The sequence below is a fragment of the Lynx canadensis genome, chromosome C1 (genome assembly GCF_007474595.2).
Source record: "Lynx canadensis isolate LIC74 chromosome C1, mLynCan4.pri.v2, whole genome shotgun sequence".
NCBI lineage: Eukaryota > Metazoa > Chordata > Mammalia > Carnivora > Felidae > Lynx > Lynx canadensis.
Window position 1 is genome coordinate 165,298,176 of NC_044310.1, and position 12,867 is coordinate 165,311,042.

The following is a 12,867-nucleotide window of genomic DNA, read 5'->3' on the forward strand; positions in this document are numbered from 1 at the left end:
TAATGTGATGTGGTATTACTCCCTAAATTCTGGAAAGTGCTAGTTTCGATTTCAATTTCAAGTAGTTTCCTTTTTAACCTGAAGATTTCAAAGTACTTAATAGGAAGTATAAGATAAGCCCAAAGAATTGTGAATCAGACGCAAAACAATGAAATTAGCATGGAAAAGCCCATGAGAATCCTTGCCAGCATTTATTATAACCAATCACACAGGAAGGATATGTGGACTTTGGGTCCATTCCAAAGAAGCTTTGCAAACTAATACCGAAAATTTATCAGTCCCACAATTACAAGTCTTCGTCCTCCTAAGCTTTACCCACCGTAAAAGGAATTTACTAATTGCAAAAATTCATCCCATTTATTGCCTCAGTGGGCACAGGAAACTGAATAAATTATAAATAATTCAACATGGGTAGTCAAGGCGAATTTAGCAAAGCAAGATATATCTGACCCAACCGCTGTGGGCTTTGTACCTGGGCACCCAGCTTATGCAGAGATACCAGAGAAGCAAGGGTGGGAGGAGGAGACAGGAAGAAAAGAAAGTCAAGAAGCCTCTTATAATAAAGTGTATGTTACTCTTGATTTTTTCACCCAAGTTTTCATTATTAAACAAGAGCATTATGTGCCATTTATAGCTAAAATAATGTACTTAAGATTATTTTAAAACTTTGATTTTATGCTATCATGTATTGAATAGTTCATGTAAAACAAAGATATGAATTTTGGTGTTTTTTGCTGTTTATAGTCATTAAAAAGTTTCATTTCTATCTTCAAGATAGTATTCTAGGATTTTTTTTTTTTTTTAGTGTAATGTGACAGGGCTCAGCAGCTCCTAAAAGTGTTGAAAACGAAGTGGTAGATAAGCCTGAAACTTAATGGTTGTGAGGTCCTTAAAAACCAATACTGTGTTTTTAATGGAGTTACACAGAGTGAGAAACTAACGCGGTTTTGCTTTCCCTGCATGTCTTTCTCACTTTGAAGTTGGAAAAGCAGCTCAGTCTGATTGAGCGAGGTAGGGGGTAAAGAACTCGCCAGGTTTTACACATGAAAGCAAATGCTTAGTAGCAGAATTAAAAGCCAATGAACACTAAACCCTTAGTGTTAACTGGTGCCGATCCTAATCTGTACTCAAAAAGTGGAGTGTGAACATTCAAAGCCCATGACACTTGTCTCCTTGCCAGAAGCAGTGTCCCGACCACCAGGCAGCGCCATTTGTCACATGCATCTCATTGAGAGGCAGAGCTTTCCCATGGAAGGTTCTTTCAAAACTCTGTGGCCCAGACCATGCGATCAGGACAGAAGACCACGTGTCATGGTTTCATGGAACTCTTGTGTCTCGTAGGATATTAGTAAAAGTGAAAGAAAACTTGTAAAACAAAAATGAAGAAGATTTCCACAGTCAAATGTTTGAGAAATTTGGCATTGATCAAGGTTGAACATGTTTCTTTCCGGAAGGACTCCTCTGAGCCTTCAGGTTCCCTAGTTGTTGGGCCTGAGAGCTCTTTTTGAAGAGATATCTATTAGGCTATGGCTGGATACTTGTGTTCCACAGGGCACAGCTTGGGAAATACTGAGGTAAAATATTTTTAATCCTGGTTTATAGATGGGGGCATCAAGGCCCATGGAGATTATGTCCTAGAAGGAGAACTCAGGTCTCTGGCCTCCTAGCACTAACTTTTCCTAGGAGACGGTCAGAAATCTGAGAAAAGATTGACCACAGCCAAAGTTCTTAGCAATACACTTACCCTGGAAAGGTCTCCTAAAACTAACGTTTCTGAGAGTACACACACTCTTCTTTCCTGGCTCAGTCAGGACATGCACCGCCAACTCCTCCCCCCCTCCTCCCAAATCCTGAGTACCTGATACAAAGGCATACAGATGCTATCAATCCACTCCAATTGTAACCGAGGCAGTTCATCTTTCCGGTTCCGGTCAAAGATAGCCTAGAATGGGGGAGGAGAAGCTTGTCTTTATTACTCTGGAGTATTTTACAGGTGCTTTGTCAACACTTTGCCACAGTGATCCAATTTTTACCAACTGAACACTTCACAAATCACAATCAATCTTTACATGTACTTTCTTTTCCTTTATCTGTGATGAGAAAGAAAGTATTTTCACCTCTTTTTATGAGATTTGTAAGCGAATTTATTTGAACTTTATAGCACGCAACTCCTTGGGGCCAAAATCTGTCTTCAGATACAGGTAATGGCCACTAAATCAAGTCATCAGTTCACTGGGAATTGGGTATGAGTCAAGGGGAAGGGGATATGTTTCATTGCCACAAAAATAATGCAGGCTTTTATTTTTATAGTGAAAGAAGGTGGGATAGATGAGAAAAGATCCTTAAAAGCAGTTTCATTTTAAACAGAAACTATTTGTATTCATTTTTCAGGGTGGGGTGTGGGTTTGACAACTGTGTTTTTCGATAAGCTTCTGTCATTAATAGATTCCTAAATTTTTATCTATCATTGGATGGATGATGGTGGCAGGTACCCATTCTCTCCTCACTCCCAGGCTTTAAACTTCATGATATTACAATGTTTAGAAATTTTAGGTATGCTTTTTTGAGAAAAAGAAGGGACATATATCTGTTGGGCAGACATAAAAAGGGGAACGATCAGTTGGAATTGGGGGCTAAGGGGGATTCTTGAACAAACACTGCCAGTTCTACTCCCTTAAGAATGTCCCTGTCTTTGCTATCAAAGAATAAGGCCAGGGTCTATGAAGCGACCTTTCCCTGCATTCCTGTCTTAGAGTAGGTTTGGTCTTTCCTCTACAGAGATAGTGGGTGACATCCACATCATCTCAGCATTCACACAGGTCATGAAGGAAGATCCAGGACTTTCCCTTGGTCTGGAGATGTTGCACAATCCAGCACCCTTCAGACTTATCAGTGAGGGTGGGAGTGGGCAGGACAGAAATCACCAGCTGCCAGGGCTCACAAGAAGACATAAGAGTGCTGCTGAGGGAAATATCTCCAAAAAAATCTCCAGTCAGAGAAGGTCACTGACTCCCGCAGGCTCTTCTCATCCTTGTCTTGCAACATGAAATGTGAAATACCAGGAAAGAGGACTAGGGTCTGCTGGGGGAAGGAGTGGTTCTTGTGAACTGCATGAGTCTTTGTCCAAAATGTTCCTTTAAGAATATTATTCTAGGGGCGCCGGGGTGGCTCAGTCGGTCAGGTCATGAGCTCACAGTTCATGGGTTCAATCTCTGCATTGGGCTCTGTGCTGACAGCTCGGAGCCTGGAGCCTGCTTCGGATTCTGTGTCTCCCTCTCTCTCTCTGCCCCTACCCCTGCTTATGCTCTCTCTCAATTTCAAAAATAAATAAAATAAATAAATAAATATTAAAAAATAATATTCTGTTATCTACTCTTCAGTTCTCATTGCTATCTGAAATTTCCTTATTTACTTAATTACTGTTTCTGGTGTATAGAATTGTGTTGTTTTTGTTTTTTTTTTTTTTTTAATTCAGTGTCAGTGGTTTTTAGTATATTCACAATTAGTTGTGCAACCATTACTATAGTCAATTTTAGCACATTTTTATCACTCCAAAAAGAAATCTCATATCAGTTAGCAGTCACTCCTCAACTCTCCCAAGGCTCCACCCTTAGGCAACCAGTGATCTATTTTCTGTTTGTATAGATTTGGTTATTCTGCACATTCACATAAATGGAATCGTATGATACGTGGTCTTTTGTGACAGGCTTCTTTCACCACGCATGATGTTCTCAAGGTTCATTCCTGTAACATGCATCAGCACTTCATCCCTTTTATGGCCAAATGATATTACATTGTATAGATCATCATATTTTATTTATCCACTCATCAGGTGATGGGCATTTGGGTTGTTCCCACTTAATGGCTATTATGAATAATGTACATTCACGTACAAGTTTCTATGCAAGTGTATGTTTTCATTTCTCTTGGGGATATACCTAGAGGCAGAATTGCTGGGCCATGTGCTGAAGCCAATGTTTAATGTTTTCGTTAATTGTCAAACTGTTTTCCAAAGCAGCTGCATGACTTTATGTTCCCATCAGCAGTGTGGGAAGTTCCAGTTTCTCCACATCCTCACCAACACTTGTTTTTGTCTATCTTTTTAATTGTAGCTAGTCCCTGTGAAAGTGGTGTCTCATTGTGGTTCTGATTTGCATTTCCCTGATGACTAATGATTTTGAGCATCTTTTCATGTGCTTATTGGCCATGTATGTATCTATATATACATATATAGATATTCATCGGAGAAATATGTATTCAGATCATTTTCCCTTTTAAAAAATTGGGTTGTCTTTCTATGAATTGTAATAGTTCTCTATATATTCTAGATACCAGGCCCATATCAGATAGATGATCTGCAAATAATTTCTCTATACTGTAGGCTGTCTTTTCATTTTCTTGATAGTGTCCTTTAAGATGCAAAGTTTCACAGAGGGCAACGGCTCCTGCATCTCCTCCTTTTTGTGTACTCCACTCAGTTCCTACAGAAAACGGACACCCAGACAACTCCCACCCCTGGCCTGGCATCAAGAGACCGCCAACAAGCGTTGTGGCATAGGGCAGTGGTTCCGGTTTAAGGAGACTGGCCTGGGCCCTTCCTTGCTCCTCCACCCGCCTCAGTCTCCCCCCACTCCCACCTTGTCATGCATTGTGCGCTTGTCTTCCTACACTCTACTCAGCCATTGTTGCAGGCAAACACTCCCCTCACCCTCCATTTTCCCCACTACTGCAGCCACCTCCCGGCCTGTTGCTATAGAGCCTACCTGTGTCAATAAACAACAGCTGAAGTAAAAAAAAAAAAAAAAAAAAAAAAAGATGCAAAGTTTTAAATTTTAATGAAGTCCAATTTATCTATTTTATTTTTCAGAAGATTTATACCTTGTTTTCTTCTAAGAGTCTCATATAGTTTTAGCCCTCACATTTAGGTCTATGATCCACTTTGAGATTATTTTGAGGTTTGGTGACAGGGATCTAGCGTCATTCATTTGCATGTGGATATCCTGCTGTCCCTGCACTATTTGAGAAGACAGAAGACTGACCCCATTGAATTGTCTTAGCATTCTGTTGACAGTTGGCCATACTGTAAAAGTTTATTTCTAGACTAGTCACTTCTCAGTAAATGTTTTTGAGTGCAAGTGTGAGATAGCACATTGATTGTCCTGTGCTTTCCTTTTACAGCCTTTTGCATCTTGTAGTTGATTATGAGTGATTATTTATATAATGTCTATCTTTCCCATCAGTTGACAGCTTTGCTCATGGCTGGATGCACAGTGCCCAGCTTCACACTCGCTACCCAGAGGTGCTCGAGCATGTTTTACTAACTGACTCACTGCTTCTACTATTATCCCTTGGCTGTGGTCTAGATTAGCCGTTGTCTTCAGAAAGTTACCCTGATGACCTCTAGGACCGTGACACCAGATGGAGGGATTCCCAGACAATTTTCTCCCTAAACATCAAGGAATAAAAGACACACAACTGGTGTCACCTCTGCGTGCATGCATTTCCAGACATCTTTGGGAAAGGACTAATGAGAAATACCCCTGCCACAGCAGCCAGGAGACTGTCATTGGCAATGTTGAGTAGCTTTTTGCGAGGAGAGAGTAGCATTTAGTGCTATGTTTCCACCGCAAAATTAATTTCATTTATGTGTTCAGCGAACGCCTTACCTGAGTGTACAAAGCCTCCTTAGTGCTGCGTCACTGCACTTGCCAGGTCGCCAATGCTGGCAAACGACTCATTTTTTTTTCCACTTAATTAAATGACCTGTGGTATTGCTACATTATAAACCCTTCAGACAAAGCCCCTGAAACAATTTTTAAGTGGAAGAAAGCTTTCATTTGAAAATAAACATGTAGCTGAGAGGAATTTGGGTTGTCACTAGGGTTTTACACATTAACTCTGTACCCCAAACTGGTATCACAGCCAAATCTGCTGATACCACCAAAAAAGAATAAAGGGATGTTCTGGAAACAGTATAAGTAGATACTGCTTTGGAAACTAAAATACAGGGTGAGTGTTTTAGCCTATGGAGTCTTCTGACCTTTTATAGGTAGGCAACAAATTAAGAATAGTTGAAATTAGTTAAGGCTGTGAGGTCTGACTTCAGACAGGTGAAGCTGTTTGACTAAGAGCTAGCTCTCTGGCTTTTCCTTACTCTTAAATGCTCGAAAAGAAAGGCGTCCTAAAACTTGAAGATCTTACAAATAACCTCCAAATGTTCAGAACTCGGTTGACTTGAATCCTCATAAACAGACATTCCTGACAATTCAAACATTCCTTAAGCCTAATGAATCTATTAATGAGCCTAACTGAATCTACTGTGCTGTACCAGCTTTACAGTGCTTTGTACCATTCTTTGAGTTGTGAGGTGACGATTTGTAGCTAACCATTCCTTAAGAATAGAGGCCACCCCCTCCTTGTGGATGAGGCATTTATGTCTTTTGTCTTGTTTGAGTAAAAACAGCATCATCCTGAGCCTACAGTAAGCATTCTCAAATAATAATTGAATGGGTGAATCCAACAAAAATAGCATTTCAGTCAACAGAACCTAGTTCCCCAAGTGAGACTTTTCATTTTGCAAACAAAGGAAAGAAACAGAGACTTGAAATGATCTGGGTTTGGGATTTTAGAAAGCCCCAAACTGGAAAATAAAACCCAGAACGACCATTATTTACTGCAGTTGTCTGTTCTAAGCTCCTCAAGGCTGGACAGGCTGCCTTTAACTTTTGTCTGTATTTCTCTTCCAAGGTAGGTACGGACCACTTATGTAATGCCAGCACTGGGCTTTGAGCTACTCCAGTGCCACTTGGTACATCCTCCCTTGTGCCTACTTGTCTTACCATGTGAGCTCAGGAAGTGCTTGTTAAGTAGCTCACCACTCTTAATCAGAAACCTGGGAATAGGAGTGTTTAGTGTCTAAGTTTAATTAAAGTTTTAAACTTTCAGGAGTGCTTTCTTAAATCCACTCTCAGTCTTTCCCACTTTCAGCGTGTGATTTGGAGTTGCTTCTGAAAATGTCATTCCAAAGGCTAAATGTGTCATAATAAAAGGATGGGCTTACTGAAGGAGTGAGTTTGAGTTCTGATCTCTCCCGATCTCCTTGTTCAAAGAACTCACTGGTTACAAGTTCAGCCACCTGGAACATATAAATATGTAATTTATGGTTATGTGTAATTTATCATAAGACTCAGAAGTTATTTCTGCCTTACGTGTATGGTGATTATCTTCAACATAGATAATAATTTAAAAAGCTTTTGAAGGAGTACATTAACCTTTTCTGTTTCAACATATTATAGAACTTAATCAATGAAACTGATTTCCTTTTAATCAGAAGAACTTGTGCAGGGTATTTTCAGATGTCTGCCAGTAGATGATCTCTGACCGTGCAGATTCCATATTCACAATGAGGCATGGGGTTGCCAGCTTCAAAGGAGGAAATGTTCTTATTATAGAAAAATGAGGCAAATAATCCCTAATCATAATTTCTGTTTCCATATTATAATATACTTGTAATATTTTTGCTAACCTTTGGTTGTTTCAACCCAGATTCTTTACTTTGTTGCACACTTTTATCTTAGCCTGGTTTCATTGGCCATCCCCCAAACTCCTTAACTGCCTCACCCTATCAATAATTGTGTGGACTCTGGAGAGGATAACCCCAGGGCACACCTCTGCTTCTTACTGTAGCAATTAGTTAAGGGGCAGGACTAATGCTAGATTCACTGTTCATACCAGTTTTTTTGTTTTGTTTTGTTTTGTTTTTTACAGTGTGTCATGATACAGTTTGAAGAATGTTGATTTGGTCTTCAGCTGTCTTAATCTATGTACTAAAAGTATTAATTTATGGTAGGTTCTAGTTGGTACAAGCAAATGGTAGAGATTTTTCCAGAGTAAGGACTTCTATTTTTTTTTCACTTTTCATCTATTAGCATGGATGATCAGAAGTTGATGATTGATCATTGTTAAGCTACAGAGAAGCTTCTCCAAGCCCTGTGCTTCTAATGATAGCTTATGGGAAGCATAATGATATAACAGGTAAGTGTTGAACAGGTATTTTCAACAATACTAAGGAACAAGATCTAGGAAATCTCTCAGATGAACTGGCTGGATTTACAAAATTTGGACGAGCAGAAAACAAAATTTCAGAAAAGTTGAAGGCAAGAAGGTCTAGATCCCCCGACCAGTTTTTCCTCTATCCCAGGATCTTATGAAGATGAGATTCATGATCTGGAAAAGGCTAGAATGGTTTAATTTTTGGTCAAGTGGATAGAATCAACATAATTTACCTAAGTGTATCTCTCAAGAGATTTTGTCCACCATAAATCATAACCATTGATAAAACATAAAAACATCTCTACCTCTTACACACACACACACACACACACACGCACACACCCTGAGAATAGCAAGTATGTAGCTCATATGTAAAGAAATAGAATATCTAGTCAGTCCAGATTTTAAACATTTCTTATAAGGAATATGGGTTCCTTTAAAAAATTCAATAACATAAAATTAGTTGGAGCTGGCTCAATTTTTCTAGGGCCTGATTCACTTCTCTCTCTAGTCTCTGCCACATTAGCACTCCAGGCCTCTCTTTCTGTCTCTGGCCTTCCTTTAAAAAAGAAATGGTCCCCTAAGGGCCTGGCCTCATTTATTCAGTCCCCAGAACACTCCCTCAGATTGCTCTGAGGTGGGTCTTTTGCACTAAAGAATACAAATGTGCACATCAGGTCACCCCCAGGTAGGAGTCCTACACAGGTCTATCACCCCTGGAAAGCAAAGAAATTAAAACACAATCCTGTCCTTGATCTTTCTAAAGTGGTCCTGGGTATCTCCCCTGTGCTTCTTTCACAGTTCAACTTGTATCACTGTTTCATTTGTACTTAAAAACCCAGTCAGGAACATTAAGTGGCTCCTAATTGAATTTTTTATTAAAGAAGGAAATTGAGATGCTAATCAGGCCTGGGGGGGGGGGTCACTGGGGAAACCCACATGCTTAGAGTCATGTTTGTGAGGAAGTAAAACTGGAATAGACACCAGTAAAAAAACCCATTTTGCAAGGAAATTTAAAAATATCAACCTCTAGGAAATTAGAAATATATTTATATTTTTAAAAGAAGGTTCTATTGTTTTTGTCCAAATGTTTCCTAAAATCATAGAAGTATGTTTTTGAAAATGTTTTAACCTATTCAATTTGGAGACAAACACAAATGAGATCTCCAGTTTAGAGCTGTGGCATGATTTCTGATGCAAGTGTTTGGAAAAACATGGTTTTGTGCTTTATTTCCCCAAACTCTTGAGTTTTTTCTGCACTGATCAGCAGAACTTCACATCCTAAAAATAAAATACTATTTACATCAATGACCAAGAGACCGGCCAATAGGCCTCCCAAGTTGGTCTACAACATCAATGCAGAACCTTTTTTTCTTGTTAAGTACTTTGTCCTGTCCCTTTCCCACTCCCAAGTGGGCTACTGCTCCTTTAGTTGTTGACATGCATTTCACTGGGGTTTCTGAAAGTCCCAGCATATCATACCTCATCCCACTCTCTTTCCAATCTTCTCTATTTTCCCCCTGGTCCCCTGAATTTTCTTCTGCTCTCTACCCCTCCACTTCTTTCCATCCCAATGCAAGAGGCCACCCCACTACTACAGTTTTTCCTGATACCTGGAAGATACCTATCTCTTCTCTGGTCCAGACTTTACTATAGGGGAGGCTTCCCACACTGGGGAAGTGAAGGGTGGGCAGAGATATAGAAATACGCCACTCAACCAAGCAAATTCCTCCCTGTTTTATGTAACTTCAAGTGTGAAGTTGAAACGCAAAATGAAAACCAAAGTTCAATTGGAGGAGAGCTATTTATTGGAGAACTTTATAGGAAATCTGCATTGGACTGTGATAGGAACAAGAAATAAACTTTTCTTTGAGTAAAGCAACTGAAATTTGAGAATATATTTGTTATTGCAGCAAAGCCTAGCCTAGTTTTGACTCACACAAAAAAATGGTACGGAAATGAGGTGCGTTCTTTTTAGAAAGAAAGAAAAAGAAGGAAGAAAAATAAAAAGACCCTAAAATATGTAGCATCAGCTTGGGGGGCAGGTATAAAACAGTGAGGAAATGGCTGTTGGAGGCTGTAAGGATGACACCCATGGTACACAGTGGCAAAATATTTTGTACAATTCTCTTTGAAATAAAGCAAATAATATATCTAATGAATTTATAGCCTTAGGGGAAGATACTGGAAAACAAAATGTTGGTAGCATGTGAGAATTGCTATTGACTGTGTTTTGCTAAGTATTGTAAGAAGTGAGCTCCGAAAAGGATTGGCAGGTTTACAACCAGGAATGAAAGGGAAAGGAGAGAGTCACAAATTCAGAGTCTTCATCTTCAGGGATGGAAGACAGAGCTGCTTTTTAACCCCAAAGTGTAAAAATAAAAATTGAGATATGTTTTGAATGACAAAGGCTGATCAAGACCCAGCCTTACAACTAGAATCAAAGGTATGGCCAGTGCATCCACAGTTAAAAACTGAATGAATTAGGCGGTACATAGGATATCCCTTCAATTGGACAAATGGCCCAGAGAAATCATTAGGCCCCGAATACTAGGAACTGGATCATGAAAGAGGAAGAAAGAAGTACATATGCTGGTTTTCTTTGTTCTTTAATACAAGGAAGCAAAGAGATAGAGCAGATCTAAGAAGTGTGTCTAGAATGGAACTGTGGATGTGGTTATTGGCAAATGGAAGTGACTAGGATCAAAGACATAAGAAGCTGACTAAATGTTCAAGAGAGTTTGGTGCCAAAACCCCACTAAGACTGTGACTACTTAAAACTTAAAACAAGCCTTGGGTCCTCAATCTTCTTTAGGTGGGAAACAGGCTGAGAAAACTGCCTGGCCATTGGATACAGCCAAGGAAAGCAATGGAAAAGGAATAATGTCCCAGGGTAGATCTAAGGGCCATGGACAATGATGACTGGGGAGCATCTCCCAGAGAATCAGGGTCTACCACAGAGTGGATGGCCTTCCAGTGAATGCCCAGTGGGATTTTGGAATTGCCGTGGCCTCCTAACTGCCAAATATTGGTCATCTCTTCCCCTTCTGAATGGGAGTGTTGTAATGAGTGTTTTGTGGTTTCAGTGTAAGTCAAATGCTGTGTTTGGGGTGTGTGTAGGTCTTTAATTTGCATCCAGACCTGATGTGGAGACTGGCATAGATCACCCAGAGATCCTGGACTTGAGCTTGATACCATGACTCTTGGGACATTTGGGTCATCTCCCTTGGGGACAGGATGAGTATATTTTGCCTGAGGAAGGAGAGTGAATCACATTTTTGGTGATTAGAAGGGCAAACTGTGGTAGCCACGTTTTCATCAACTATTTCTGGCTTTGTACGTTCTGGGCACAGGAAAGGATTTTACTTCCTGGTTGGGTGGGGTCTTGTGACAAGTTCTGGCCAATGAATTTCTGGGGATTTATTTGCGTTTATTTGCCAGTGCAAGACATGCTAGGGCCTCTGTCAGAATGATCCAAATGGTAGCTGCTCCCTCAGTTGTAGTCCAAAATGAGGAATGGTACCAAGCTGGTCCTGGATGCACATGTTCATAAGCAGTGTGTTGTGTTAAGCCACTGAGGCTGAGGGATAACAGCCCATTCTGCTGACACACTGGCATCATTTAAAAATGCCAACTGGTATATCTGGTATAAGAAAGAGTAGAAGTGCTGTAAAGAACGAAGGCTTTGGAGCCTACTCTGTTGGGATTTGAATACCTAGCTCTATCAACTTACTAGGTATATCACCTCAAGGTACTTATCTTTTCTAGGCTTCATTTTCCCCATTTGTGAAATAGGGGTAATAACTGTATAAGTTTCCCAGCGTTGCCAGAAATGACCACAACTTGGTGGCTTAAAGCAATAAGGAATCTGTTCTCTCATAGTTCTGGAGGTTGGCAGGTCAACATCAGTTCACTGGACAGCAATCAAGGTTTTGCCAAGGCCGAGCTTGCTCTGGAGCCTCTAAGGGAGAATCTGTCCTTTGCCTCTTCTACTTTCTGGCAGTTACCAGCTTTCCCTTGTTTGTGGCCACATCACTCTACTCTCTGCCTTCTCTTCACATCCTCTTCCCCTATTCTGAATGTGTAATCTCCCAGTGTCTCTCTCTCTCTCTCTCTTAGGAGGACACCTGTCATTGAATTTAGGTCTCACCTGGATAATCCAGGATAATGATGGCCCTTAACTTAATCACATCAGCAAATATCCTTTTTCCTTCTAAGGCAATGTTTACAGGTTCCAGAAATTAGCATCCAATATCTTTCAGTTGTCATTATTCAGCCTACTAGACTAACTATACCTAAATCAAAGTTGGAGGATTAAATGATATAATACATATAAAGGAGTCATTTAAAATTAGATATTTAGTCAATAAATATTAGTTATTTATTGTTATATGAGTCTACTTTATTTTCCTTAAAATGGTGAGACTTAAGATACCAAGTTACTATTTTAGACCCTACACAGTAGGTGTGCCACATGAAAATTAAAAAAGAGTTTAATCTCCAAATACTATCAGTAATCAAGGATCTTTTTTTTTTTTTTTTTTTTAACGTTTATTTATTTTTGAGACAGAGAGAGACAGAGCATGAACGGGGGAGGGTCAGAGAGAGAGGGAGACACAGAATCTGAAACAGGCTCCAGGCTCTGAGCTGTCAGCACAGAGCCCGATGCGGGGCTTGAACTCACAGACCGCGAGATCATGACCTGAGCCGAAGTCGGATGCTCAACCGACTGAGCCACCCAGGCGCCCCAGTAATCAAGGATCTTAAATTGTGTGGTTACTGGCTTGAAACCTGTTCTTGCTCTAAACTAACACT

At 40.1% G+C, this 12,867-nt stretch overlaps 1 protein-coding gene across 2 annotated transcripts in view; it reads right to left on the reverse strand.

Annotated features, from left to right (window-relative positions):
• PDE11A (phosphodiesterase 11A) overlaps positions 1 to 12,867 on the reverse strand; it is a 412,306-nt gene that overhangs the window by 29,950 nt on the left and 369,489 nt on the right. For both annotated transcript variants that reach the window (XM_030325285.1, XM_030325284.1), the window contains exons 18-19: positions 7,061 to 7,135; positions 1,859 to 1,942 (exon numbers count right to left, since the gene is read on the reverse strand). In XM_030325285.1, the coding sequence (XP_030181145.1) occupies positions 1,859 to 1,942; positions 7,061 to 7,135 (159 nt within the window). The remainder of the gene's footprint in view (positions 1 to 1,858; positions 1,943 to 7,060; positions 7,136 to 12,867) is intronic.